Below are 26,987 nucleotides of genomic sequence, written 5' to 3' on the forward strand. Positions count from 1 at the left end.
CAACATGGAGTTTTAATTGCAGAGCCTTTCAGTGCTGTGGTTTAGTGATCCTTTGCAGAGATAGACACATATCTAAGAGGGGCACAGGCCAGTAGTTCAGGAACAGGGCTTGAAGCATCTCCAGCTTGCTTTAGCATAACAGCACTAAGAGCAATGAATAGTTAGGACTTCATGGTGACTGCCCACATGCAAAAGGCCAGCTCTCTGACAGAGTTCTCACAAAAGAGAGCCATACAGGCATTAACAGTAAATCAAAGCATACAGGAAAAAGGTTAGATACTCAGAGGGAAGTAGCATGACTCACTTCAGCTCACAGAGGCAGCTCAGACCCCAGACAACAGCAATGCCTTCCTCAAAAGTGGAGGATGCAGAATCCATGATCAGCCCCTGCCCTCATTCCATAGGAGGCACGAGCCAGTATCAGGACAGGGTATGTACCATGCACAGAGGTCACTGGGAAACACTATCCCTTGCTTGGCTAAGCAAGCAAGAAAATCAGCGTTGATTTTGAGAACAAGGCTGCTTGGATCCAAGTGCCAGTCAGTGGAAGCCTGCTCTCAGTCAGAACCCAGCAAAGAGCCCCTTAAGGCAGGCCAGCTCTTCTCTCCACTCAATGCTCCATTTGCCCAAAGAAGCCAAGATACACAGCCAAGGAAGCTTCCTGAGCTGTGAGATCCAAGTGCTGGCAGCAGTTTGTCACATTAAGCACTGAGCATGGGTAAGGTACACCGGGGCTTTTACACATGCTGTTGTCTGTGGGTCAAGCAGCTCTGCTTCCCTATTACAAAAACAGGAAGCCAGGGACTAACCCTTGCACTCACCACCACACCCTAAGCCAGGGTGGAGAGGCTGCCCTGAACCAGTTTTTGCCTTGAGAAAAACATCCACCTAAGACCATGTGGGGGCATCCTCTTATAATCCATCTTTATTTGTAAAAATCCACATATAAAATCTTCGGTTTCCTTTTACAAAAACATAAAGGCACGTAAAACTACTCAGACTCTCATCCCCCTGGACTGATGGTCGGACACTTCCCCCCCACCCCAACCTCCCCCTTGCTTTCTCCTCCAGTCCATGTTTCTTCATGTTTCCTTTAGTTTTCAGCTCACTCCTGCTCAGACACAGTACTGCTCTTGCAAAGATGAAGTATGCACACAGGGGAGATGGTGGAGAGGTGGCATGGGCTGTGCGTGGAATGTTTTACAGGTACTTTTTAGTAGTAGGTCTCTCTTTCCACCCAGCCTGAAGGAAAAGGAGGGAGAAAGCAGAGTTAGTCTCAAGGCAAACCAAGTGTGGGGCTCATGAGAGCTCCTTCTAGGTCCTTGAAAACTGGCACTGTAGCACCTGAGCTAATAAGTGACCTGCCACAATGGGGAAATCCTGCCAAATTTATATTCTCCAGCTTTCAGGAACTCTTCCAGCTTTCTAGAGCTATCCAGGCATTAATCAGTCTTTTCCACCTACTTCAGTGCATCTATACTTTTATATAATGGGAAAGAATGTAGGGACAGCAAGAAGGCCTTAATTTGAACTAACTGCACAATTAATGTTGAGGAAGGGGAAAACACAACAAAATACAGCCCCAAATAGTGTTCAGGGGTCCCCAAGCTTTGCTGGGGTTTCTGGAGAACTCAGCAGCATGAAGAGGTGGGGAAAGGAACACAGAGATGAGCAGCAGATTCTTACCGCCAGGGTTGCGCCTGATAATGAGCTTTCTGACTTCATCATACACGAAGATGAGGAGGGAGTATGGGAAAGCACAGAACCACCAGGTCGGCCTGTTTGGGAGAGGAGACAGTGAGAACATGGCCTGTGGAGATGCTCTTGGCCTGGCACAGCTCTGACTGGATGGCACACTCAAGTGCAAGAAGGCTGGCATGACCCAGCTTGCCACTTCAGTCAAGAATCCTCCAAGCCAAGAATTACTACCAGGTTTTCTGCTGCAATAGATTAATTCACTTTTGGATAATAATTCCAACACAAGGTGTGTCATGGCACCTTTGCTCATCTCTGTACCAGCACCTCCCCACCTACCAATCAAGCAATACTTCCTCTAAGTACACAACCTTTGTGCCCAGAGCCTTGCTGGCTGGAACTGTACTGTTTCCCCTCATGATTTACACATACTAACATCCAGCTGCTGCAGGCACTGGGCAGAGGCCAGCTTTCCTGTTAGGAAACGCTCACACTTCAGCACCCAACTCTTGGAATGCAAGATGTACCAGGATTTATTTTTTTTCCATGAAGATTTCATGACACAAACTTTGAACAGTCCTCTGGCTTAAGACTAAACTCTGCCATGAAGTGTTGCAATGCTGTTGAGCAACACTTGAAATGTTGGCAGCTTCCCAACCATTAGGAAAGTTAGTGTGCATCAACTGGTCATCTGCATCTACGCAGCAGCTTTTAAAAGACTTTACTACTTGCTCTCTTCCCAAGAGATGTAGGAAAAAAGCACAAGATGTCATCAGCAGTTTTTCAGTACCCAGGAGTCATCTGGCCTATGAATCACACAATGCCACTGGCTTTCTTTGGAGGTGCAGTACCCTTCCCATAAAAATACTCCAGGAAATAAGTGCAAGAGGCAGCTGCACTAGAGCACACTGGTACTGAAGTTGTATCGCTGATTTTTAGTGAGGCACTGAACAGGAGGCTCCTCATAAACATTCCACACACAGTGAAAAAAAACCCACTGTGCCACAGGACAGCAAAGGATCACTGACACCCTCTAACCTGAACTCTTTAAGACTAGGTTTGATGCTCCACTGGTTCACAACTACTTTTAGCCATCTCCCCACACAAGCACTATTGTTCTGTGGTACAATCTGTTACCCAAAAAGCATGATGCAACTTACTTCAGAGGATACATCCTTAGAGCAACATCCATCCCAGGGCAGTAGGACAGGAAGGCAGCCAGAGCAGTCTCCTCAAAGAGACCAAATATTAAGATCTTGTTCCTAGAAAAGACAGGAAAGAAGTCAAGAACAAAGTACTTTCAGAGATGACCTCCTAGAAAACAACCTAGCTGCCACATGGGAGTGAATGGAAACAGACATTCCAGTCCAGCCCAGAAGGTCATCAGGTGGGGACCACCAGGCCATCCATCCAAGCCAACTGCAGAGTTACCATGATGGTATTTTAAGTCTTTTTAGAGACAGCTCATTATCAAATCAACCAGCAATTACTTTCATCACAAATTCAGGAGGCAGCTGGAGTTTATGCCATGAGATCTCTTGATGTACAAGATCAAGAGATCAAGGCTGTGTGCTGGAGTGTCTGTGGGCTAGTGAGGTGGGCTAGCTACCAGACAATGCCAACAGCAGCCACCATTTCTTTGTCTCAGTGTCTCAGCCTGACAACTGAAAGCACAAGAGAGCACCCATCTTTTACCCACTACCAAGGCAGTCTTGGTCAAGACTTCTGCCAAAACACCCAGACACTGCTGGGACGAAGGACTAGAGTGCTGTGTGCTGAAGAACACACAGAGTTCAATTCTAAATCTTCTCCATGGACAGGCTGACTTACTTCATCCCCTGCTGGAAGACAGAGTTTCTCCGGGTCTTGCAAATGATCAAGTCTGCCCACTGCACGACCACGATGCTGACAAAGAAGGCTGTGTGGCAAGTGAACTCCACTATTTTCCTCTGCTCATAGGTCTAGGAAGCAGACAAAGCAGAGAGCATTTGTTCAGACACGCTGCCTTTGCTCTCTGGTGCTCACACCAAGTTCTGCAGGTGTTAATATTTTGGCTGGCAGCCTCTAGGCTGTGCCTCAAAACTCACCCATTGCTGCCCATAGCTGTCTTCCACATCGTTAATCCACCTGTCATCCCACTGAACTCTGAGCCCTAGCAAGCCAGAAGGCCAGAACCCATTCTCTGCCATGATTACAAAATAGGTGAAGAAACCTCCAAGGGCCTGGATCATACCTAAACAGGTAAGAAAGGATGATAAAACTGATGAGGCTACTGTGCAAAACAATTATAACAGAACAACAGTTTGTAGGCAACCCTAACCACCTTAAAAATTACTCCTTGCAGTGCTCTATGTCCCAAGCAGCAGCTGTAGAAATAGTTCACACTAACATCAAACTCAGCTGCAATCCTTTTGCTGAGCAGCTTCTGCCCCCAACTTTGTACAGAGTTACTTCTGTTCTGGCCCTTTGCTGTGATGGCACCACACTCAAGGACACAAGATAAAACTCCCTTTGTATTCTTATTATGCCTTGCCCACCCCCAACCCTTGCAAAACACAGTCAAGAAGGTTCCCAAGGTCTGCTGCAATTAAGCCTGAGCTCCCATCCTGTGAACTGGGCACATCTCTGTAGCTGCCTTTAATCAAAGCTCCTAACGCTGTGTGTTTAGGGATACGCTGGAGAGAATCCTTTACTTCTAATTAAACTAACAATGGGATCTATGTTCTTGCTGAACAAGTCTGAACCAGAGGAGAGCTGGTTGCCAGCCAGTTCCTTTACAGCGCTGTGCAATTAAACAAAATTACTGTGAAAGCGATTCAATGGATCAAGCTGCACAAGCCACCGCTATAAGCCATGGGGGAAGAATCATTGCAAGTTCTTTACAGCCTGAGGTTCTGGTTTACACACCCCAAACCTCAACCCTACCAAAATAAGCAGAGCAGTCACTGACTCAAGAGTGTGTACAACCCCTGCTACCACCAAGTTCAAACCGGTGCCAGAGAAAACAGAGCAGCTTACCAATCTGCCCATAGGCCATGCTGATCAGCCGTTCATTCACCAGCTTGTCTGTTTTGGGATTTCTGGGCTGCCTCTTCATGATGTCACTCTCTGCTTGCTCGTATGCCAGGGAGATAGCAGGGACCTGAGGGTGGCAGATTGCTCTTAGAAGAGTTTCAACTCTCCACTGTATTGAGTCTTCCCTGTCCCATGTACTCAGTGCCAGAAAAAGCACTCCCCAACAAAAGGGATATTCCAAAAGGACCTTACCCCCTCCCTTTCCCCAGTTTGTCCTTACAGGGAGCCGAAAGATCCTCAGACTCAAGAGCCATGAGATGAATGTGAATAAAAGGAGTATCAGATGGTCCCTTACTTTAAATCAGAACACTAGAGGAAATTATTTAAGCATTTTCCTTCCACCTGTCCTTTCTTTAGGGTACCTAAGAACACGCACATTTTTTCTTGAGACAAAAAAACCACACTCACCATGTCAGTGCCCAAGTCAATGCAGAGGATGGTGACTGTTCCCAGAGGAAGGGGTATGTTTGCAATGATGAAGATCAGGAACGGCGTGATTTCAGGAATGTTACTGGTCAAGGTGTAGGCAATAGACTTCTTCAGGTTATCAAAGATCAGACGACCTGGGGCAATGAAGAGAGAGCAGGGTAACTCTCACTTATCAGCAGAAGGCAGCCAAGCAGCTCACAGGCAGCCTCAGTGCTAACACCAAATGGGAAAATGCTAGTGCAACAAATGAAAGGGTTCTCTCGTATGTAAGGGTGAGACTGTTCCACGCACAGCAACACCTGTGGAGAGTGACACTTTGGTCACAGCACTCAGGGCTCACTGCATACAGCCTTGGTTTCTGGCCATCATCAAGAGCCCCTGGAGGCACCCCCTGTTCTGCTGCTGTTTGAGAGCTACTTCTCCATCAGGGAGGAAAACGTCACACTCAGCTGGCAGAGATGACTGTAAGGTCACGTGTCAGGCAACAGCACAAAATAGCTTTTGTTACTCAGCTGCTTCCTACTCTTAGCCATCCCCAAATGGTCATGCAGAACACCCATGGAAAGAAAGAAAACTTTGAAGGGAGGAGGAAAAGTGCTGCTCTCCTTGAAAACTCTTGTCATGGAGGCAAGCTCAAAGACCCCTCCAGGTGCCTCTATTTAAGAGGGGATGCTGAAGCATGTTACTTTTCCAGCACTGCACACAAGTTATAGACTCACCTTCTTCAACCCCAGTGACAATGGAGGCAAAGTTGTCATCCAGCAGAATCATGTCAGCTGCCTGCTTGGAGACATCTGAGCCAGCAATACCCATAGCAACACCAATGTCAGCCTTCTTCAGGGCTGGGGAATCATTCACACCATCACCTGTGACTGCCACAATGGCACCCTAGTCACAAAGAGAGGAACAGCAAGACTGAAATCATCACGTACAACATGTTTTTGGCAGAAAAGCGTTCTCCTACCTTAGAGATGAAGCACAAAAAACTATTTCACCTTGCTGTAAAGATACCTCAGTTCCTCCTCGCCCTCCCCTCACCCTTTCCCTGCTCTGCTCAGGCTCATCAAGGGAACCACGTTGCTCTCTCGAAAGGAGATACTGGACAACACATGAGCATGTTGGATCCCCCTCTCCCAAGCACATCCAGAGAATTTAGGAATTAAGTTTACTAATGAATATTCTAGGATCAGAAGAAAGCCTTAGTACAAACTGAAGATGTTTTCCTGTCAGACCCTTGTATTTATGTATTGTAGAGCAGCCTGACATCAGCAGCTGAAGGCTGCTGACAGACAGATTTAATCTGGCTCTTTACATGAGGGCACTGAGGAGACTTAGCCCTAGCACTTCAACAGCAGAACGGCCTGGTAGTTTACATAGAAATGTCTGGGCACTTTTCTAATGTAACATCCTTACTCTCCCTCTCTTTACCTGTCGCTGGCAGCCTTCCACAATGATAAGCTTCTGCTGAGGAGATGTCCTGGCAAAGACAATTTCTGTGTGGTGAAGCAGGATGTCATCCAGTTGCTCACTAGTCATGTCCTTCAAATCTGAGCCATGAACCACACAAGCTTTGGCATCCCTGAAAACAAGATAAGGTATGTTTTACTTTGCAGTAAGTTTCTCATTAGCTGAACTTGCCCCATAAAAATAAGGTTCTTCAGTGCTCTGAGAAAGACCAACTTCTGCTATGACTAAATACTAATTCAGGCAGCCTCTGCACAGAGGTTGGATGCTCAAAATTTTGAGAGGCAGATGAGGAACACCAAGAAAAAGACAACAAAACAGAACCAAGCAACAGACAAAAACCCTCATGAGCAAATGAATTCTTTCCATAGCTTTCTAAAAGGCATCAAAGCAAAGACTAGTTGTTCCCACAAATCTCAGCCTCTCTGAAAAAAAGGAACTCCTGGTTCAGGTAGTTAGCTTCCAAGGTTTCAAGAGATGCTGCTGTCTTCAGCAGGCAATCTTTTTTGCAATAGACTGATGACCATGTGACTGGTGACACATGGTACTTCACAGAGTGTTCACACCATGCAAGTTCCAACTAATTTACACCCTTTGGCCACAAAAGCATGCAATGTTATATTTAGACTGGTTTGGTACCCTACATGCTGCAGCAGAATACCATCTCTCTCCAGCCCAGCATACCATCCCTTATAGGTCCAGGAGACTGTCCACACAGCTCTTGACATCACCCAGTTTAGACAGGGAAATTCCTTCCCCACCCTTAGAGCCAGCTGCTGACCTGCTCAGTCACAGAGCCCAGCCAACCCCAGCCTGCACTGCTGGGTTTTGAAGTTACCCTCAAAATCTAAAAAGAAAAAGAACCAACCAAAAAAAACCCCAAGCAATTTCACTTCACAGGGTGTCTCTATTCACAGCTCATAAGCTACATGGCTGTCCTCCAGCCCAAACACAGGCTGGGTCAAGCTAAGCAATGCAGACAGCCCAGCCATTCTGCAAACAGCCTGCTTATGCCAAAGCACATTTTCTGAGGATGCCTCAGTCCCAGCCAGGCTATGAAGGCAAGCATTAACCCTTAAGAGGAAGGAGTTCCCTTCTTATATTTATTCTGCTTGTAGCTATGCACTAGTGTCACTAGTCACTACCTGGCATAAATCTTGCTCCCTTTGCTCTCCTACAGTCCTACTCTTAAGTACTTCCCACACACAAGACACGCACATTTAATCCAATCTTTTGTGCATTCTTCACATAACTCATGATACACACTGCAGAGCCACAATATGCTGAGCTAAGCAGACGCCAATCTTTTCGTGTACAGAAGGGAGATGCTGAGGGATTACCCAAGGCAAGGAGAGAGGCAAATGCAGAATTCTTTGAACAGGTCTGGCCTTTCCCAGCAGACATTACCTAGGGTTGACCTGGCTGACAGGAATGTTGAGTCGAGCAGCAATATCTTCTACTGTTTCATTGCCCTCGGAGATGATGCCGACACCCTTGGCAATGGCTTTGGCTGTGATTGGGTGGTCTCCAGTAACCATGATAACCTGAAATGCAAACAGACTGCCATGGAAGCCTTGCCTGCCCTGCAGAGCAGCACTGCCTAAAAGGCAGGGTCCCTTGCACTGGAAAGGCCACACGTCTTTTGTTCTACTTGCAAGCCCTAGTGCAGAGCAAGCCTGAGGTGCAGGCAGTACCCTGCTACCACTATGCAAGGGATTGAAGTGGATGGAAGATGAGAAATTGTTCATGTTGAGCTAATGGAGCTAGTTCTGTCTCCAGTCTGTGCTTCCTTCTCATTGTAGTCAGCACTGTGGCACTCTAAGCCAAATCATGTGCTTTGGGACACCACACTCTCAGCACCTGCCAGGGCCCTAGCAGTTTGGAGTTTCACTCATTTTTCAGTTCATGAACACACAACCATTTGTATTTAACTTGGAAATTAAGCCTGAAGTAGCAGTAGTTAAATCCTGATCAATTCCTTCATCCACTCACATTACAGTAATACAAGAGGTCAAGGAAGCCCTTTATTTCCCCAGGTATGAAGTGAGGTGATTTTCAACCCAGGAATAAATTACCTTGATCCCAGCACTTCTGCATTTGCCAACAGCATCTGGCACAGCAGCACGAGGTGGGTCAATCATAGACATCAGTCCTACAAAGCAGAGTTTCTCTACAGGGAAGTTCAGGTCGTCCGTATCAAACTGGAAGCCTTCAGGGAACTGATCATCAGGCAGAGCCAAGTGGCAGAATCCTGTAACACATCAAACCCACATTTACTCTGTTCCTACACATCAGGAGGCAGAGAGTGAACACTTACTGCTTCTGCAAACAGCTGTGCAAGAATAACAGGGCAGCTTAGGCAGAGGTTTAGCCAGGGCTGTTGAGACAGGAGTCACACTCCTATCCTGATAGCTACCAGCTGTGGCTAGGTGCCCAGACACAGCCTGGTTCCTGTGCAGTGGAATAAACCCAACAACACTGTGTGGTCCCATGGAAGGTCCCAAATGCTTTGGTGCATTTTGATCTACGTGACTTTGCTGCTGACTTCGCAGACCAGACCCTGCAGGCTGCCTTTTAGATTAAAGGCAGGACTGTCCCTACATGGACTGCTGAAGTGACCTTAATTCTATGGTTACACTGCAGGAACAGAGTGACCCTTCACTTAATCTGTGAGGACTGCACGGGAACATGAAGGACAAATCTTTTCCAAGGTAATCAGGCTGTTTTTCCTTACCTAACACTCTCTCCCCGAGGCCTCCCAACTCAAGGTAGGCATTCTGAAAAGCATCTTTCATTTCCTCATCCAGTGGTTGCTCTTTGCCATGGATAAGAATAGTGCTGCAGCGATCCAAGATCCTCTCTGGAGCTCCCTTCATCACCAGCAAGTAACGGGATTCTGATGGATTAGCGTTTTTGTGGATAGACAGCTAAGGGAGGAAGAAATGAATCTGTTCTATAAACATGTACTGTGAAGGACACAGTAATCAACATCAGTGTTCTGCAACTATGGCAGCTCAAGGCCATTCGTGATACTCTGCTCTAGTTTTCATTTACCCACACTTTACAGAGGTTCACAAACTAAGGAATCTGAGCATTCTTTGGCATTAATGTGTAACTGCAGGTGTTGTAATGACCTGTTCTGCATTCAAGTGCCACCTGTTAAGGTCACTTCCCAGCAGTTCACTCCTATTCCCAGATTTGAGTTACTCCATGCTCTGTGCACTACTGCTATACAGGTTGAGAGCATGTCTGATCCTTTGTTAGCAGCTAACACCTAAGTGTCAGTGCAGCTCCCACATGTGCAAATATGGTCTGTTAACTTAGATTTATAGAACAGTCTTCAAGCAAGTAATGGCTAGACAAGATTTGGGTGCCAGAACAAGTTTTGAGACAAACTGTGTGCAAATTCACACAAGTACTTCACACAGAAGCTCTCCTTTCAAAAGCACACCTGCTTACCTGGTACTTGTTGGTAGAGTTAAATGGTATTTCCACCACTTTGGGATACCTTTCTCTCATCTGCTTGACAGAACCACAGCACAATTCAATGCATTTCAGAAGTGCAGACTCAGAGGCATCTCCTGCCACAGCTCGCTGAGGAAAAAAGACAACTGTCAGAACATACAACCACAAAAGACTGGATATTTAAAACTGATTTTAAGAGTAAATTCACCACAGTCCAGTCCCAGCTTCTACATAAGATTATATGAAAGCAAAGAATAAATAATTCTATTATCTAGTACCAACAAGTACCGCATTTCAGAAAGCCAGGCCTCTCATCTTAAAAGAGCAGCAGTCTTCTTGTGACAAAGTCAAGAAGCCCTTTAAAAGGGTTAGAGAAAGTCACATAACCAGGTACAGTCAGTCCAAGTGAGGCCGGAGGGTAAATTTTGAGAAGAACTACCGTAAGCTGCTTGCCATGAAGAACAGTTCATGTGAGACTAGACGCATACAGAAACTTCCATGTGCCCCCCCACTCCAAGATAACATCAGCTTATCAAGCCACTGGGAGAAATTTGATCTGTCCCTTCCCCATAAAGGTTAGCACTGGTAGGGATGGGGGTTCCCAGCCCAGGAGATCTTTATGTGCTCAATGTCCTGGTGGAGCTTTCTTTGCTGCAATTGAAACCAAGTATTTCTTGCCCTTCTGGACTCTCTCTTTGTCTGTGAGCTATTTTTTTTTTTTCATTTCTGTACTATTTTTTGGTATCTAAAGACTTCTCAAAACTTCCCTGTCCCAAGCCTTCCTTAAACAGGAAGAACTCCAGCTCTTTAACTTCAGGTCACATTTTGTACATTTAAGATACGGTCAGAGGAGTGCTGGGGAAAAATAGTTTGTTCCATCATCTCTACTACCACTGCATCAGAACACCCCTGGGAATAAGTTTACTAAGCAACATGACTAATACTTGACAGATTATAAGCACTGTACGGTTAATGTCAGCCCTGGCTGGGTCACAGTTCAGAAGGAGGAATGTGAACTGGTGCTATGCCAGCATTTGCACCAGCACTGAACCAGTGACAGCTCAAGGAGACTTGCCAGTGAGAGCAGACTGTCTCTAGCCAGTCTCCCACAAGCACTGCTCCCCCTGCTCTGATGTTTACTTCTCCCAGCACCAGGCGTTTGTATCTTTGAAGTGTACAAATGCCAGAGATAGCAATTCCTGGAACAACCAGATACTGGGAAATGCCTAGGAAAGCTTTCTGTTATTTTCTAGCCCTATGTGAAATATCTGGCCTCCCAAACTGAGTGTAGATGGCAGTGGATGGCAGGGATTCTGCTGTGGGAAAAATACCTTTTCAATCCCATCTCCCCTGCCCACAGCACACCTCCTCTAAAGAGTGCTAGACTGCAGAAAAGGTTAAGAGTGGCAGCTACCTCCACTTTGCAGGTTCATGCGACCCACAGGATGTAATCTCACCACCACTATGAGAGGATGGTGGTGAGGAACAAGACCAACATTTTTTTGGGGGAACTCACCTTGAGAATTGGTACATTTTCCTGGCCAGCCTGAAACACAGCACGGTTACAGAGACCTGCAATTCTGGACAAAGCAGTCCAAGTGGCTGAGCTCTTGTCAAAGGAAGCACCTGGAAGCAGAGGAAGAGTGTCAAAAAGCCACCCCTCAAGAAAGTCACATAAGCTGAAAAATTCCACAGGTTTAAGACCAAGAAACCTTTATCTCAAACAGGAAACACTCAAGAGCATCACTGCATCTCTTTCATTCCTCCTCCCTACCCAGATACTTGATGAGGAACTGATTATTTTAAGATAGCATCAGTGTAAGAGAACACCTCTGCTTTCAAGATTCCAGTAATGGCCATATGCAGCAGCAACAGAGGGACACACTGACAAAGCCAAGGAATTCTGGACAGATAACACTCATTCAGAGGGCTTGAGAAAGGGATGCTGGGCTCTACCTCCAGCTTGTCTCACTTTATCTATCAATCCAGGAACTGGATGAAATAGCTCCCAAAGGAACAATGCTTAAATAAAGATACTCTCTGATTCTGGCTATTAAGCTGGCTTTAAAGGAGATGAAGAGACAGTTAACTGATAACCTAACATACTTTCCATGAAGTGAAATCTTCTAGGTTTACTTCCAGTGCAGCCAAGCCAACCACTGCCAGGCCTAGGGCTTCCAAAAGATCTATTTATAGCTCATTACTTTGCATTAGTGTTAAATAATGTGGCTTTTTTAAGCAGTGCAGAAAGTACAACGTTTTGGACTGGTTCAGGGCAGGGTGCAGCAGCACCACTGGAAAATATTTATGCTAATAATGTGTTGCAAACACAGCATTTCACAAGGTAGACAACAGCTAGGAAACTCCTGAGTTTGGTTGTACTGAACAGTTTGGAGAGATAAGCATTTCACTCAGTTGTACAGTGCACAGATTTCAGATTCTTATCAACTAGGAGAAACTTCCTGCTAAAGTCTTACATTCATAGCTGGCACTGTGTAAACACAACCTGGATGTTCTGGGAAAACCCCTGTCCAAAGGCAACCATCTAGTTCCACATGGGAACTTGCCATCTATGTCCAGCCTCAAGTCATTATTATCAGGGCCAACACTTCTGCTGTCCATACTTTCAACAGACTTAAGATTGAGCAATTTCATCAAGATATATTTTAGCAAAGATAATCAGGTACTTTGTGAATATTTCTATGTACAGGACAAACATATGGTGCTGAATATTCAAGAGGCTCAAATTCCAATGGAGTAATTCTGCACAAAAGGCAGGCTAAACAGAGTTTAAGGATTAAACAGAATCATGGTCCAGTGCCAAAGCTTTCTATGTGTCATTTCAATTTTTTTATGCTCATTCTAGACTGTACATTAGAAATCCCTGCATTGTGAACATCACTTGGACTGAAGAGCTACAAACACATGTTCTTCGAAGGACCAGTGTTCAGGCAGGCGCAGAAAAAGCCATTTTTTAATGAAATGCCTCAAGCACAGCAAGGCTGTCTTACCACTCTGGTTCTCTGTAGTGTCAGCCTCATGGATCTGATTGTCAAACCACATGTGGGCAACTGTCATCCGATTCTGTGTCAGAGTGCCTGTTTTGTCAGAGCAGATGGTGGATGTGGAACCCAGGGTCTCCACAGCCTCGAGGTTCTTCACCAAGCAGTTCTTACGAGCCATACGCTTGGCTGTTAGTGTCAGACATACCTGGGGACAACAGAGATGTCAGGCTAGATGCACTAGTGCAGTAATAACACTGCTATCCAACTCAATGTGCACATGGAATAACAACCAGCTCCCAGGGCCTGCAGTGATTGCCTAACTCCTTGCTCACCCTGACAGTGCAAAATAAACAGCAACACTTCAGCTCAGGTGCTAGGTTTAAATGACATTTTCCTCATTACAAAACCTCCAGAACAGGCTTCAGCCTCCTACTCCTCAGTGTATTAGGAAGGAAACATGCCTCAGACTAACATTTCAGTCAAAGTTGCCACCTCCTAACGATAAGAGTTCTCAAAATAGGTGAAGGCAAGCCACATATGAGCAGGCCCAAATTAGCTGTGGTGATAAGGCTTGCAAGTTGCTAGGGTAGAAAGTGAGCAGCTCCAGCTAACTTTCTTGCTGGAGGTTGTTATCTGGTTCCAGTTCCCAACCGTTCACTTCCTGGCTTGGTTGCTACTCTGCCTCCTAAGGCAGCAGGGAAGCATTTTCTTCTGTCTACCACCACTCTCCATACACCTAAGAACACCTAGATACTCTCATGACCTCTCTTAAGGAAACCAAGCTTCCAGAAACCTGTGACAGATCCCAGACCAAAAGCTGGGGCTGGAGTGAAGCCTGCTGGATCCTCTGCCAGGCCTTAAGGATTGAAAGGGTTGATGTGCATGTGGGTTTCTGTTGGATGTAGCAGGAAAATCCCATATTGTCACAGAAAAAGGCAGGACTTAGAACTCCTAGCCTTGCTCACTTCAGCTGTATGGTGCCAAGCCTCTGTGCAGGTCTAACTTAGGGACCCAACCTTATGAGATAAATTGCTGCAGAACTTGATGTTGATTCAGGAAATTAGTTAAAATACAATGAACTTAGAAAGCCCAACCCTACACACTCACCTTCCACTACTTCAGTGTTCACCTCTCTGAATGCACACTGAGATAAAGTACTCCACTTCTTTAAGGACCAAATTTAATCTTTTTTTCAACTTCACTCACCGTAACCGTTGCAAGCAGCCCTTCAGGGACATTGGCAACAATGATCCCAATGAGGAAGATAACGGCCTCCAGCCATGTGTACTCAAGGATGAGGGACAGGATGAAGAAGGAGACACCCAGGAACACAGCCACTCCAGTGATGAGATGGATAAAGTGCTCGATCTCCATGGCAATTGGAGTTTTCCCCCCTTCCAGTCCAGAAGCCAAACTGGCAATTCGGCCCATCACAGTGCGATCCCCAGTGCTAATGACAATGCCACGGGCAGTGCCTGGAGGAGGGATGGGTGTGAGAAAACAAAAACAACACAGCTTAATATCCTGTAGGTGTGGAAGAGATGTCCTGGGTGGGCTTCAGCACAAAGACCCCATATTCAGAGGTGCAGCAGAAGTCCTGCCAGACACATCTGACATTTCTGCTTCCTGCAGCTGTAGTACTTCATACAGATCTACCTCATGGTTCACGCTACGTTATCTGCACTTTAACATTTTTTACTTGTAATAAAACAGGCTAGAAGACGCACCACACAGCTACTCCTCTGAAAGAAGCAAGAACAAAACACCCAGTAGTGCTGTGGAGTCTTTACCCACTCTAGAGTAGCGCAGTTGGAATGGGCAAGGACTTTGATGGAACTTCCACCCTGCTTATCTGTACAGCTCAATATCATTGCTCATACCTCAGGGCAGCAGGAGACACACATACCTTCCACACAGTTGGTGGAAAAGAAGGCAATGTTCCTGGTCTCCAGTGGGTTCTCATGGGAGAAGTCTGGAGACCTGGTTTGAGGCTCTGATTCACCAGTAAGTGAGGAGTTATCCACCTACATGAAAGAGAGTACTTTGTCATTCATGAGCAGACAGATGCCTACTAAGTACTTTCCCCATCCTTCTCCTCCACTCCAGCCCCAATTCACAGCATAGAAGACTAATTCATCCTCCTTCAGAATGAAGTTTCCCAACAGCCTGTCACTACTGTACCTTGCAACCATGTGCAGATATGATCCGAAGGTCAGCTGGAATTCTGTCTCCTCCTTTTACCTCCACTAGATCTCCAACTACAACACCTTCAGCATTTATGCTCATCTTCTCACCATTTCTGACTACAAGGGCTTGCTGAAAGGCAGTGAAGAAATAATCTGTGTCAAAAGCAATTTTAAGGAAAAGGCTCTAAAGATCTGAGAATCTTTTATGCTGTGCTTCTACAAGGTTTCTACTAAGGTGTTTATATCTGATATATATGTTATTTAAGAAAAATAAGTTGTTTTTTTTTTCTTGATATTAAAGCTCCTTGTTATCAACATGACAGTGTGGTAGTTATGATCCAGATTGTCCATGAAGGAATTCAAATTTTAGTGCTTATCACACCAGTTATAGAACTCCCCAGACTACGGAGAAAGTGTCCTATGATAGTTAACGAGCTGGTGGAACCCAGAGTTTTTCAGGAACTACCTTGGCCTATTAGCATAGCTACGTGGAGCAGTCTCACAGATCCCTCAAAATTAAGAGCTAGTAACCCACATTAACAGTCAGGCCCGTGCAATTGGAGATGATGTTTAAAACAATTCATACTTTTAAACAAGCTATGGCTTGCCAGACAAGAAGGAAATTATTTATTCCATACCTGAGGCACCAAGTTCTTGAAGGACTCCATGATCTTGGAACTTTTTGCTTCTTGGTAATAAGAGAAACAGCCAGTAATGATAACCACAGCTGCCAACACAATACCCAGGTACAGCTGCAAAGAGCAGAGAAAGTGAGTCAGAGGACAATCTGCCTGAAAGGCTTCCAGTTTGTCCAAATTAATTGCCTGGCATTTGAGTGCCCCATCACAAACATGAAGGTACTTGCAGTCTCTGAACATTTTGAACACAAAGGCTGTCCCTAAGCTAGTGTTGTTAACACAACACAAAGGAAGTTGCCTGTTCATTTCATTATGTGGAAGCACTCCAAAGCACGTTAAGCTCACACATTGAATTTCCCGTGCTTATGGAAAAAGCTTCTGGACTGAATGCTTAAAGGAAGTTAATCTGCCTTGAGCCCAAAAGGCTGCTCAGCCTGCCTTGGAGGTAAACAGACATTTTTACTTACGTTGTCGTTGTTGGGCTCCTCCTCCATCAAGCTCTGTATGCCGTAAGCCAGAAAACACAGAATAGCACCAATCCAGAGCAGGAGCGAGAACCCTCCGAAGAGCTGCTTACAGAACTTGACCCATTCAGGAGTGGTGGGCGGGGGGGTGAGGGCATTTGGGCCATCACGAGCCAGGATCTCCTCTGCACGTGCAGTAGTCAAACCCTACAAGAGAGGTTTCTTTTTAGGCATTGTGCAAAGACCAAGTGCACAAGGTAGGTCTGAATTTGCTCAAGTTCTACCACAGCAACAAGGAGCTGCTAACAGAAAACACAGATGTCCAAAGCTGCCAGGGTTCCACAACACAAGTGCAGGATGTGAGAGCTGAATGCCAGAACAGGAGCTAGAGGATGCTGAATGCTACTTGAGGAGCCTGCAGGCCACGGGCCTACGAACACAGAAGAAGGGCAGGACAAGAAGGTTACAGCCACAGACTTCGGAACAGCACAGCGTCATCCACCCTCATCAAATTATGGAACAAGTGAAAGCTGGAGGCCATAAAAGTGATGACATGTTGGAACAACTTTCCAGGAAGTTCAGCTTTCAGAAGCCAAGATTTTGGACACAAAAATGCAAATCGCTGTATTGTTTTAAAAAGCAGACTTGATGCTAAATGCAATCGTGCACAAGACATGCATTAAGCAAAGCAAACAACAGCAGAGGTGTAAAACCACTGCAGTGCTTCTGCACTGGACTCTAAGGTAGCCTAGGACATTTGCACACCTCTTAGTGCAGAAAGGCAGAATTTTAACTGGTACTAGCCATCATTAAGCCTCTGGGCATGTGCTAGCTCTCTAGACTATATTTGCAACATAACAAACACTTGTCCTCATTACATGCTCCTCCGGAAAAAAATAACACCAAGAATCAACTTGACCTTGAACGACTCAGAGGCAGATAACAGTGACTTTGTTAGAAGCAAAGTCGCTAAAGTATTGCAGTCAAGTTGTTCAGTGGGAGGATAAGGAGAAGTATTTGTGAATTCAACAGTTCTCCCAAAACCTGAGAAACTTAACTGGAGGAGGGGAGATTAAACACAGAAAGAAAAAAGGCACCATACCAAAATCAGACCACCCAGATCTCCCTTTGTGAAATGCTCTGAGCTATGGCTGTTTCTTTTCAGATCAGGGCAAAGAAGGAAGGAATACAATGTTTACCTACCCGATTCAAGTCTGTTCCATATTTACGATGAAGTTCATCAAGGCTCAGCTTGTGGTCATCCTGAAAGACAAATGGTTGGAAGAGAAAAGAATCTGAGAAAAGAGCTCAGCAATCCCACCTCCCACCCCAGGTTTCCTATCTGTAATGGTGTGATAGCAGGACTCTAGCTCATCCTTTCTGTGAAGAGAAATCTCAAACTCCTTCTGGAATTCAGCACAGTCTAATCTTTAGCATTCTTGTGACTATTTGGATTCTTGAAAACTTATTTGAAAAAGTCTCACTTTCAGTGCAGTCCTTACACCCTCAACAGGTTCTGTTAAACCTCAGTGGGTGGGTTTTTTGGGAGGTTGAGAGAGGAATGGGAAAAAAAGGAGTTGGGAAGGTAGGAATGCACTGAAGATTAAACCTGTAATTTCACACATTTTTAAGTAGTGCTGCCATATTAAGCACTACTTTGGGGGAAGTGTTTCTTTCCCTAAAGAGGCTTCTTTTCACAGCCTGGTTATTTTTCAGTTGGATTGAGTTGGTTCAGAGCAGTGCCTCACTTAAAAACTTGCACTGAAGGAGCAGATGCTTAAAGTACACGTCTACTGAACACAGAATGTAATCTTTGAGCAATATTTAGAATCCCCTCTTCCTAACATAGGGGTCAAAAACGTTAAAGCACAGTCTCAAACCCATGGAGCAGAACCAAAATCTGCATTACCTTTAAGGACAGCAGATCTAAGCCAGATGATGCTCACAGACAGATACAGCATCATCCAGCTTTCACAGATGGAGATGGGAGACACTCCCCACAGCCTCAAACATGATTAGAAGGAGTAACACTGAGGTCAGTCTGAGCAGAGGCCAGCAGTAAATGGAGCTGTACAGCCTCAACTCCTCAGCTGGAATGAAAACAGCAGTCCCACTCACATGACAGCACAATAAAGCCTGTAATGCTGCTATGCAGAGCTGAGGAAATGCATCCATACTGTGCTATGGGAAATGCAGGCAAGCACAGACCTAGGTTCTGTGTCAAGTGCCTTTTGAGAAGTGATGTGGCCAGGGTCTATTGTGTGCTCATCTTGATGCTGAAATACAGCACATCTGACTTGGAGACAGAGGGGAGGAGAACCATACTGTCAGCACACCAGCTCGTTTCTCTTTTAGTCAGATTAGGGACAGGGCTTTGGGCATAGCAAACATCCTTGGAGCTGCTCTTTCTGTGCCCTGCACTCTTACCATCACAACTTCCTTTTTAAGTTCGTCCATGTCCCTCTCCTTCTTCCCCTTCTTCTTTCCGCCATGCTCTGATGTAGCAGTGGGCTCATACTTGTCTCTTCCAGCCTGCAAGGGAAGATTCAGCATTACTAGAAACATCTTACAGTCAAATTCCACAGCAGCAGACATGAACTATACACACACAAGACTGCCAGGCAGAAAAAATTATTACAGTTTATTAAAGCTGTCTACCTAAACTTCAGTAAAGCCTTTGACATTGTTTCCTACAGCATTCTCTTGGAGAAAAAGGCTGCTTGGACAAGCCTGTGGCTTGGACAGGTGCACTGAGTGTTGGGTAAAAAACAGCTAGAGGGTTGAAACAAGAAAGTGGTGGTGAACAGAGTTACATCCAGCTGGCATCTGGCCACCAGTGGGGTTCTCCAGGCCTCAGTACTGAGGCCAGGCCTGTTCAATATCTTTATCAGTAATGCAGACAAGCAGATTGAGCGCATCCTTAGTCAGTTTGCAGATAATACTAAGTTGGGCAGGAGGGTTGATCTGCTGGAGGGCAGGAAGGCTCTGCACAGGGATCTGGACAGGCTGGACTGATGGGCTGAGACAAACAACACAAGGTTAAATAAGACAATGTGCTGAGTCCTGCCTTGGCATCGCAACAACCCCAGGCAGAGCTACAGGTGGGGACAAGAGCAGCTGGAAAGCTGCCCAGTGGAAAAGGACCTGGGGGTCAACACTGGCTCCACATGAGCCAGCATGTGCCCAAGAATGCCAATGGCATCCTGGCCTGTGTCAGCAACAGCGTGGCCAGCAGGACCAGGGCAGTGACTGTACCCCTGTGCCTGGCACTGGTGATGCTGCACCTTGAGTGCTGTGCCCAGTTCTGGGCCCCTCACTGCAAGGAGGACATTGAGGTGCTGGGGAGTGCCCAGAGAAGGGCAACAGAGCTGGGGAAGGGTCTGGAGCACAGGTCTGATGAGGAGCTAAGGTGGTTGAGCCTGAAGGAGGCTCAGGGGAGACCTTACTGCTCTCTGCAACTCCCTGAAAGGAGGCTGTAGCCAAGTGGGTGCTGGTTTACTCTCCCAAGAAACAACAGGACAAGAGCAAATTACCTCCAGTTGTGCCAGGAGAGGTTTAGATTGGCTATTAGGAAAAATTTCTTCACAGAAAAGGCTGTCAAGCCCTGGAACAGGATACCCAGGAAACTAGTTGAGTCACCAGCAGTATTTAAAAGATGTGTAGATGTGGCACTTGGAGAGATGATGTAGTGGTGGACTTGGCAATGCTGGGTTAGCGGTTGGACTCAATTATTCTAATGGTCTTTTCCAACCTACATGATTCCACGACAGTCATGCCACTACATTAAATAAAAACGAGCTAGTGAACAGAGAAGTCTGCTTGGCATCATGCCCAATACACAGACTAGACTCAGACATTGCGCAAGCCTAGCAAGGAGGTAAGCAAGCTATACACTGCTCAGGCAGTCTTGACGTGTGAGCCCTGGCTCAAGCTGGAAAAGTGATGAAGAGCAGAAGAAACCAATTCCTGAGAGCAAACATATGTTTCCTTCAGCACATTAACTCCTCCTCCTCCTCCCTCCCAGCCTTCCACATCCTCTGGTGAGGAGGAGCAGCCTAACAACTGTAGGTAAATAAGAGGTGGTACTCTGCTGGTCTATTCTGGGGGCTAAATTCCAACACTTTCATTCTCAGTTTGGCAAACTAGCTGGCCAGTTTACACAACAGGAATCTGCTTTCAATTTATGGCAGTTTGAGCAGCAAGAATGGTGTACAAAGCAGCAGTACACTTCTGCAGATTCAATCTGTGCTTAGTCCTGCTTACACTTCACAGAGCAGATGATTTGCTTAAAACCTCTTTATTCAGTAGGATTTTTATTCACTTTTATTATGGTGAATTCTACATGAAATCATGCAAAGATTTAGATCTAGTCACAATGGGGTAAACAAGCATCTAAGGACAAACAAATGATGACTTAGTGCACATAAACATCATTTAATCTTCTGTTCCCTTCTGTGTGGGACCAATTACATCCCCACACTCTGCCAAGTTTTATGTGATGAGATTTTCACTTAATAAGATCCCTGAGAAGAACTTTAAGATGAAACAGCACTTAGTGGCACCAGAGTCAAATCTTTAACGAGATTAAGAAAAGGTTTCAAAGGCATTGCCTCGCTTGTTCTTTGCATGAACACCTCAAACCACGAACTGGACTCCTGAGAGCTGGATTCCTGAGTGACCTGGACACAGGAACTACCGTTTGCATCCAAGACCTGTCCTGATGAGCAGCTAGCACAGGAAATTATTATCTGTTTTGAGAGAAGTACAAACCAAAACCAAAAGTGAAACTGCACCAAAAAAAGAAGGATGACCATTACTTTTCTGAAAGAACCCATCAGCCACATCTAGACAAGGGTTTTTTACTGTGCTGAGAAAGCTCTGTGTGCAACATTCTGCAGCCACAGTCACACACATAGCCATAGCCACATGCACAGAAGTCCCCCCTTGCCCTGCTCAGTAAAGTCAAGCGCTGCATGCCACTGCGGAGCTGTGCAATGGAAACAGTTTTTAGAAAGTACAGCAGAGCAAAGCTATTTGCCTCCACTGATCCAGGAAAAGGACACACAACTCCAGACTGTCAGCATTCCTGACATTCTCTTCCCTTCACCTAAACTCTCATTTCCCTTCTTTAAAAAAGTGAAAGCCACGGTACTTAAACCAGCAAGGTCCTCGCATTCCTGCATCACAGGAATTTGCCACAGGGCGATTCACAAAAAGCCACCATCAAACATCTCTCTCCTTCAGTCTCTGAAGGAAACAACTTCGACTTCTGCTGGAACTGTGGCAGACAAGTTCAAACACGGCCCTGCACAAAACACATGCCTCTTGATTGCTGCTTGAGATGAGAAGTGATTCCTAAAGAAGGTGAAGGAGCTAGTGCCTTGTCTGACCACTCCATCACCTCCAGCTTCACCTCTTCTCCCCAAGAAAAGCTTGGCAACTGCTTGCAGGGGATCTAAAAATCTCCTGGTTTTTTGAAACTACTGTGAGAAACCCAGTTTCTCATTGGGGGCAGTGAATAAGCCAGGAATATAGGAGTGCTTAGTCTTTTTCAGCTGCAGACGAATAAATCTACAAGTGGGCAAACATGAAAAGGCTCATTGCCCTTGTTCAAGCATGATTTGCTTTAAAAAAAAACAGCAACCAAAAAAAACAAACCCAAAAACCCCAGTGATCAGCTCCAGTCAGAACAAAGAGTGGACAGAGTTACTTGTTGCTTTAAGCACCCAAGTATTTGGGTCTTAGTGGAGTCTATCTTACAGAGGAGCTCAGCAATTCCCAGCTTGGAAAAAAAAAAAAAAAAAAAGCACAATACTTTCAGTACTTTCCCTCTGTTGCTTTATTACTACATCCCACCCTTACTGAAAAGGTAAGTAGGTAAGTCAGGAGAATCAGCTTCAGCTCTTGTTACAGGATCATTTCATGCAGAATTTGAACTTCCTGCTCAATCATTCAAATCTGAACTTGACACACGCATCAGAGTCCAAGTCCTGTCCCTGTTTTGTGCCTCCGGGGCCACTGCCTCCCTTCCTGCAAGATGAGCCCAATCAGTTCAACAAAGGCTTGTGCTGGCTGGGCTGCCAGGGGAACAGGTTTGCATCCCACCTCGGCGCTGTAGGATTTCCCTGCTCTCCCCTTCTTTTCCTGTTACACAAAGAGAAGAAGGCCTGTGGTACTCCACATCCACGTCTTATCATGATTTAATCACATGGCCTGAACACAAAGGAAGGTCTGTCTCATCAGAAATGTCACCCCTGTTCCTTGACTTAGCCCAAGAACTGACTCATCAAAACTGCCTCAGAAAAAAAACAATGCAGCTTCTTTTTTTTTCCATGCAAGATTTATTTTTTTTCCACTGGCTTAAGCACAACATTTGTACACACCAGTGTAAGAAGTTTTATACATCCCCCAGAAAATCCTATTGTCTTTCAGCTACAGCTGATGATTTTCCGCTCTGGACTAATTGAGCCATTCATGGCTGATGTTCTCAATACAAGCCATGATTGACCAGGAAACAGGAGGGGTACAAATCAGCAGACAAGCTCAGAAGTACCCTGTTCTAAGATCACCTAATCCAACAAGAAATGTCAAGTAAGAGCCAAAACAAATTATGCAGTCTCTGGAGGCCTGGTCTGTTTTAGTGCTTATGTCATTATAATCAATTGTGCAGAGAAAACAGAAAAGTTACTGTCCTGCTGCCTTATGAGACAGTAAATATATTAACCAGATGAGTCATAAAACTAACTCTGCCTATTGGACTGGAAACTCTGTTCCATGACTCTATGTAATCCTAGCAAGAAATGGAACAGCTTCTTTGGATCCTTCTTACTCCCTCCCAAGAGTTGGCTTCAATCTCCTATCACGAATCAAAAATTTAAACTGCATCAATTGATCAGACTCTCAGCATCTAGGACAGTACAAGGCAGTTTTTACTCAACAGCTAGTAATTGCTAATTGTGCACTGTCTGCTGCTTCCCAAATTATGAAAAGACAAGCTCCTCTCCCATGAGATGTAAGCCTAATCAAGTTTTTAATAATCAGGATGAAACAAGGACCACCCACACACCTTAAACCCTGTCTGGGTATTAGGACAAACAACTCTACTGCTCTGGAGTTGTGTGAAGACCCAGGAGCAGAGAGGGTTTTCCAAATGTCATCACTGCACAGCTGAGTAGCCCAGCCTGGGTTTTTTGGTGCTGTGCCAACTACAAAGAGTCACCTTCCTCACTTCTTTGCCTGTAATAAATGGTCACCACAACTCCAGACATCTCTAGTAGCTGAAAACACATCAAGAGGAGTGGATTGGACCCAGGTTTCCCCTAGACAAGCTGGTGAAGGCTGCCCCTTGGACAGGCCTGGGTGAAAGATGAGCTGCAGTTCTCCGCAGGTGAGGACTGGAGCGGGTTGTACAGCTCACCTCACTTGGCAGAGGCCCCTGTCCCTGTTCCCCCGTTTTTCCAGAAACCCGCGCTGACTAAGCCCAGCATTTTCTTTGGAAAATGGACTATCTCTAGCTACAGTAATAAAAAGTGAACTGTCATAAAATAGCCATAGTAATAAAGGAATGAATAAGATGGGGGAAGGGGAAGGTAATATATAAGATTTTCTTTAATTGCACCAGATAAGGATTGCTTTGATTTGCATTATTTCCCCTCAACTGGTTCCATTATGCAATAAACCTTCCTAGTTTCTGACAGGGGGAAAAGGCCCTTAACTGGGGTTCAAGGAAATCTGAGCTACCTAAGAGGTGTTTCTGCTCCACACAAGTGTGCTTGATCACAGCATCCAGCTTCAAAAAGCCTTCACTACTGTTTCCAACAGTCTTCACACCCACTTTTCTTTAGTTAGAAGATTCGATCTGAATTAAGGACGTCTTCTCCTCACGGCCTTGAAGGCAAAGCTGACCTCCAGAAATGACCCCAAGCACACACCACCAACTCCACGCAATGCCTGTGCAGTGAGGGAGATGGAGTGAAACACAGCTTCCAGTCGGCTCTGAACAGGAATGAAATCCAGAGTGCTTTCCTCCGCTCCACACACCCCCCCTCGTTGGATAATCTGCTTTCTGGGCTGCGGAGCAGCAGCTGGCCCTCCCCTTGCCCCATTACCATTTAAAGTAAAACAGACTCAGCTTCTCCTCACAGCCACAGAGAGAAGAAGCTTGTTTTCTCACACTTAGGCTCTTTTTTCCTCTTCCATCCCATCGTGCACCCACGGGGAAGACGTTTCCCTTTTGGGCACCCTAACTCAGGGCAGGCACATGCTGCTCAGTGTTGCATCCACACTCCGCCTTTTCCACTGCCTCGCTCTCCCACATGCCCGTTTTCCAGGGGGTCCCCAGTCACACACACATTCTCAGCACCGAAGGAGCAAATCTTGTGACTTGCTACCAGAAAGCATGAGGCAGCGGTATTATCCCCGCTGAATTATCCCTTGTGGCGGCGCTTCAGTTTCAAGCTAATTGCTTTATTATCCATGCAATCTCCGAAATCTGAAGTGGAGCGAGACAGCTTTCTACATTGGAAGGCGTCTGTACCTTTCCTTAGTCCCACCAAGGCAGGCGAAGCCCCTGAAGCCTTTTGTGCTGCAGTCCTGCACACACACAACTCAAAGGCTGCTCTGATCATTTAAAAAAGATTCCGAATACTGCCCACACTGCCAGATCTCTCCTCAGTGTTTAATCTCCTAGATGAATTTTACTGTCCGTACACCCTGTTGCCTACTAGACTTAAATACAACATGCTGGGCTGCCAAGCAACAGAAGAACTCCCTTAGGAAAAGAAACCCCATACACAGATCAAGTGCTGAAAGCCCACCCCACACAGCCCGTTTTCCAAGCAAGCCTCCATTCAGCCACGGTCTTGCAGCTCTCCCTACTACTCACGCAGTTATGTCAACACTGCTGCTGTACTGCACCGATGAGGACAATACAAAGTCAAGTCAATGTTTGAACAGCGCTCAGGAAGCACAAAACACCTGTTGGCAGGGAGCAGGCTACCACCGCTGCCATGGCCCTGCACGGCCAGCCTCTCCTCAGGAAGCAGAGAAATCAGGGAATTTTACAGGAATGCGTCTAAACCAAAAGTAAACACGAACCTACACACCTCCAACTACGCAAGACATACCGGGAAGGATTCGAAGTTTTTGGAAAAAACAAACATCCAAGCAACAAACCCCAGAAACTAGTCTCTAGTTTTCTGACATAAAATGAAATCAGACCAAGCCAAGAGCTGTTTCTACTCCACACACGGGTGCTGGAGCACAACATACCCCAACAGCCTTCACATGCACTTTTCTTCAGTTAGAAGATACGGTCTGAACTAAAGACTTCTCTTCCCTATACGAGTAGAAACAATGCTGATCCAGGGGCAGAAACCGCTGCAGGAACCGCACAGCCTTCTGCGCCAAGTTATCGCCCCAGAGAACAGGACACCTCAGCCGTGTCCGCCTCTCTTCTGCCACAATCTCCCATCACACCCCCACTACCAACAGGCAAATTAGCCCTAACAACGCTGAGGGCTCTACTTCTCCCGCCCCCCCACGCCGGGCCTCGTGTCTCAAGGGAAGTCTAAAGTACTCTCAGCTCCGGGAGCAGCCGCGCTCCCTCCCCAGCTCCGCAAGGCCACCAGATAACACCAGCCCCGGGGGCTGCGGGCGGACGAGAGGCCCCTCGTCGGGGAGACACGGCCTCCAGGAGGAGCCGGGGGCTTTGGGACGCCGGCTCCTCGCCCCGGGCTCCGCCACGCCCTCGGCCGGCTCTTCCTTCCCGCGGGCGGCGGCGGCGGCCCTCGCACGTTGCTGGGGCTGGCGGCACCGGCGCCGCTCGCCAACGGCCGCGGCCGCCCTCGCACCCGGCCCGACGTGGCCGCCCCGGCCCGGCACACACAAAGCGCAGCCTCGCCAAAGGGAAAGGGGCACCGGCCACTGTCCGGTTCCTCGAACTTCCCACTTCCCGCCCCGGCCCGGCCCCGCCGCTCACCCCCTTGCCCATCGTGCCGGGCGACTGCGTGCGGGTCAAGTGACGGGGGGCGAAGAGCGGGGCTCAGCGGCGCCACGTGTCCCGGCCGGCGCAGGTGCGGAACAATAGGAGCACCCCGGCCGGCGCGCTCCTTCCTCTTCTTTCTCCTCCTCCTCGGCTCCTCGCCTTCGCCGCGCCCCCCTCTGCCCCCGCCCGGGTCGTTCCTCTCCGCCGCCGCAACCGCGCGCAGCTCCGGCCGCCGCCGGGTTCCCGCCGCATAAAGAGCCTCGCTCGTCCGCCACGCCCAGCCCGTTGTGGCACCACCCCCGTGCGCTGAAAGGGCGTGAACGGGGCGGGGCTGGGGGAGGGGACAGCGCCCGCGGCTGGCGAGGCACAGCGCCCGCGGGCCCTTCCGCTCTCCCGGGTGCATCTCGGGACGGGGCGCTCACCTTCGGGCTCGCCGGGGCGAGCGCCCCTTCCGCGGCGCCACCAGGCCGGGGCTCCCCGGGCGCCTTTCCCGCCGGCCCTGCGGCCGCCCGGAGCCCGCAAGCGCTGGTGCCCCGCTGGTGTTGCCGCCGCTCGCTGAGAGGCTCAGGAGCCCCGGTGCT

General features: G+C 47.0%; 1 protein-coding gene across 1 annotated transcript; it reads right to left on the reverse strand.

The window, feature by feature from the left end:
* Positions 1-899: 899 nt before the first annotated feature.
* ATP1A1 (ATPase Na+/K+ transporting subunit alpha 1) lies at positions 900-26,665 on the reverse strand. The gene is made up of 23 exons (XM_054269676.1): positions 26,401-26,665; positions 18,849-18,953; positions 17,625-17,684; positions 16,425-16,628; positions 15,958-16,071; positions 15,315-15,449; positions 15,040-15,157; positions 14,340-14,608; positions 13,140-13,338; positions 11,645-11,754; positions 10,123-10,257; positions 9,398-9,590; positions 8,739-8,914; positions 8,071-8,207; positions 6,628-6,778; positions 5,919-6,087; positions 5,179-5,333; positions 4,714-4,837; positions 3,783-3,928; positions 3,526-3,656; positions 2,856-2,957; positions 1,687-1,778; positions 900-1,242 (listed from the first exon to the last, which is right to left on the reverse strand). Exons 1-23 carry the CDS (start codon positions 26,410-26,412, stop codon positions 1,214-1,216), a joined length of 3,066 nt encoding a protein of 1,021 aa, XP_054125651.1. The 5' UTR covers positions 26,413-26,665; the 3' UTR covers positions 900-1,213.
* Positions 26,666-26,987: the final 322 nt, after the last annotated feature.

This window comes from Melozone crissalis, unplaced genomic scaffold (assembly GCF_028551555.1).
Source record: "Melozone crissalis strain CALT ecotype California unplaced genomic scaffold, PUWL_Pcris_2 ptg000008l_1, whole genome shotgun sequence".
Lineage (NCBI taxonomy): Eukaryota > Metazoa > Chordata > Aves > Passeriformes > Passerellidae > Melozone > Melozone crissalis.